Source organism: Lepidothrix coronata, unplaced genomic scaffold (assembly GCF_001604755.1).
Source record: "Lepidothrix coronata isolate B3197 unplaced genomic scaffold, Lepidothrix_coronata-1.0 Scaffold20, whole genome shotgun sequence".
Taxonomy (NCBI): Eukaryota; Metazoa; Chordata; class Aves; order Passeriformes; family Pipridae; genus Lepidothrix; species Lepidothrix coronata.
The window spans coordinates 7,973,910-7,977,146 of NW_016690200.1; the positions used below are offsets into that span (position 1 = coordinate 7,973,910).

The 3,237-nt window shown below is 53.5% G+C and overlaps 1 protein-coding gene across 1 annotated transcript in view; it reads left to right on the plus strand.

The window, feature by feature from the left end:
- The first annotated feature begins 91 nt into the window (after positions 1–91).
- The window catches only part of LOC108493843 (collagen alpha-1(I) chain-like), a 22,636-nt gene continuing 19,490 nt past the window's right edge, over positions 92–3,237 (plus strand). The window contains exons 1-4 of the mRNA XM_017807727.1: positions 92–118; positions 534–650; positions 2,377–2,505; positions 2,724–2,840. Coding sequence (XP_017663216.1) covers positions 92–118; positions 534–650; positions 2,377–2,505; positions 2,724–2,840 — 390 coding nt within the window. The remainder of the gene's footprint in view (positions 119–533; positions 651–2,376; positions 2,506–2,723; positions 2,841–3,237) is intronic.

Here is a 3,237-nt window from a genome sequence, read left to right on the forward strand (position 1 = left end):
GATTTGGAACTGGAATTTGAGGGGGGTGCTGTGCCAGGAGCATCCAGAGCTTTGTTTTCCCTCCTGGATGCAGCATTTCCCTTGGCTGGGAATGGTTAAGCTGGAGAGAGACCTGGAAGTGCTGAGGATGGAACCTGGGAAATCCATCCCAGCCCTTCCCTGCTCTCCCAGCCAAAAACTCCTTCCCAACATCCCACCTAAACCTCTCCCCTTTCAGTTTTAACCCCCTGGAGAAAGCTGGGCTGGAAGAGACTCCTGGCTGGCCCGAGGATCCGGGATCTTCGGAAAAGCTGGAGGGATCCCGGGGGGGGTTGGATTTGCCTGGAAGGAAGGGTTTGGAAGTGGCCAGTGAGGAATTGTTGACTTCTCAGTCCATCCTGGTTGAGAAAAGGCCACCAGGTTGGACAGAACACGCTGGAGAGGGGTGGGAAAGCCATTGGGAATAATCCATCGGATCCAGGTCATCAAATGTGGGAATCCTGCCAGCTCAGGTTGGTCCTGGCCACAGCAACCCCCTTCTTTTGGTGTCACAGGATCCTCTGGGCTTGGATCCTTTTCCCAGTGTCCTGGGCAGTCCTGAGGGGCCAGGAGAAGCCCAGAGCCTGGAGCTGGAACCTCTGGAATTGCCGGAGTCCGGAGGAGTCTCCAAGGTGAGGATAAACAGCGGGACACACGGAGAGATGAAGGGTTGGGGTTTTTTAATGTGTCTCTCAATTCAGGAAGGGAAGGGGGCTGGGAAGGGTCTGGAAAAGTCCTGAGGGAGCTGGGGGGGCTCATCCTGGGGAAAAAGAGGCTCAGGGGGGACCTTCTGGCTCCCTAAAATTCTGTGGAAGGAGGTTGGAGCCGGGGGGGGGTGTCGGACTCTGCTTCCAGGGAACAAGGGACAGGAGGAGAGGGAACGGCCTCAAGCTGTGCCAGGGGAAGTTCAAATTGGATATTAGGGAAAATTTCCTCATGGAAAGGGTGGTGAGGCCTTGGCAGGGGCTGCCCAGGGAGGTTTGGAGTCCCCACCCCTGGAGGTCTCCCAGGAAGGCCTGGATGTGGCACTCCGTGCTCTGGGCTGGGGGACAAGGTGGGCATCGGGCACAGGGGGGATCCATGGGCTGGGAGGGCTTTTCCAACTTAAATAATTCTGGGAATTGTCTCTGCTGCCCTGGCAGGGAAGGATCCGATCCTGCTGTTGGGATGGATTGAGATTGTCCAACAGAGGAGTCCACGCTGGGGCTGCCGGAGCTCCAGGAGTGTTTGGACAACGCTCTCAGGGACGGGGTGGGATTGTTGGGGTGTCTGTGCAGGACGATCCTTGGGGGTCCCTTCCAACTCAGGATATCCCCCAGGATTCCAGAGCTTGAGTAACCAGACCAATTCCCAGAGACAATCAACTCACCTGCAACTGCAGTTAAGATAATCAAGTCCTCTGCAATTGCAATTAACACCTCATTTTTATGGGAATTTGGAATTTATTAAGTTAAGGCTTCATCTCCACGCTGGGCCCAAATTCCTGGCACAGCTCCAGGAGTGCCATCAGAGGGCTGTATCCAGGTCACCTCCCAGAGCTGCAGGAGGATCTTCATGGATCTTAATCCAGGAGGATCTTCGTGGATTTTAATCCAGGAGGATCTTTGTGGATCTTAATCCAGGAGGATCTTTATGGATTTTAATCTGTCCCTTCTGGACAGGCCTGACAAGAGATAACCCAGGAAACAGCCCCTGGTGCTTTTCTCATCCTCTTTTTAGGGCATCCAAGAAGTGTCTCCACTCTCCAAAAACCCTTCCTGGCAGGAAATGTTGTCTCTCCAACTGGAGGCCCAAGAGCTTGTGGGATATTTGGGATATTTGGAACCACAGGGATGTTTGGAAGTGTCTCCTGACGGGTTTATCTCCCTCCTTCCGCTATCCCAGGTCGTTCCAAACCCCATCCAACCTGGCCTTGAACACTTCCAGGGAGGTGTAGACACAAGAATAGACTTTTTTAACCTTTCCACGACCCAAGAGACGGGTTAGAAACCCGGGAAAAAAAATTCCCTCCTTTTAATTACGGATTCAGGGATTAATTAAGGAGATGCCGACACGTGGAATCCGGAAATCTTATTTTAAAAGGGATTTTGGAAAGGAAAAAAGGGGCTGGGAGTTGACCAGAAAGGTGGGATGTGCCTATGGATAGATGATTTGATCCTCATGGACTGAGCTTTGAGTGACCTGCCCTCTCCACCTGCGTTGTATCCATTCGTTTTTCCAGCCTTTTAAGGCAGAATCTGGGATAATGTCAGGCTTGGGCACCCTGGCACACGCTCCAGAATTACTGATTTTTGGCGTTTTTCATCCAGAGTTTTGACCCAAAAAAAAAGCAGGAATTTCACTCGTTGGTCTCCACAGGGTCCACCTGCTGGTGATTCTCAGCCTGGGCACCAGTTCCTGGGAAACCCTCCTGAATCCTTGGAGAAAACGCCCGAGGAAAGACAGGAGGAGAGAGACTCGAGAGGGACAAACTCTTCTCTCCTCGGGGTAAGAAAATTCCTGGTCAGGGACTTGAAATTCCTTTTCCATTTGAACTGATTCCGATTTTCTTGGAATTTCGTTGCAATCCGGAGTTTTGCCCCCGTTTTCCTGCTCAGGTTGGAGAAGGGATAAGGATCAATGGCAGAGCTTGGGAAAGGGCCTCGCTGTCCCTCCTCTGCTCTGGGAATTCGTGGAATTGTACTGTCACTTGTCACCCTCTGCAGGGCTTGGCTGTGCCCCCACCGTTCCCAGAGGATGATCTGCAAGGAAACCAGTCCCTGGAGATTCCTGAGCCCTTGGAAAAGACGGAGGAAGCACAACCACAGCTGGAGGCCAGCCAGGTATGTGTGTCCCGGGATTCCTGGGCAGTGTGGGGATGAGGGAGGGACCGGGATGGACTGGGATGGACGTTGAGTCCTGGGGGAGCTTCCGACACATCCCTGGAGGACACCAGGGCTGGGACATGGAAGGACTGGGATGGACACTGAGCCCAACAATCCCTGGAGGACACCAGGGCTGGGACATGGAAGGACTGGGATGGACACTGAGCCCAACAATCCCTGGAGGACACCAGGGCTGGGACAAGAAAGGACTGGGATGGACACTGAGCCCAACAATCCCTGGAGGACACCAGGGCTGGGACATGGAAGGACTGGGATGGACACTGAGCCCAACAATCCCTGGAGGACACCAGGGCTGGGACAAGAAAAGAACTGGGATGGACATTGAGTTCAGCAA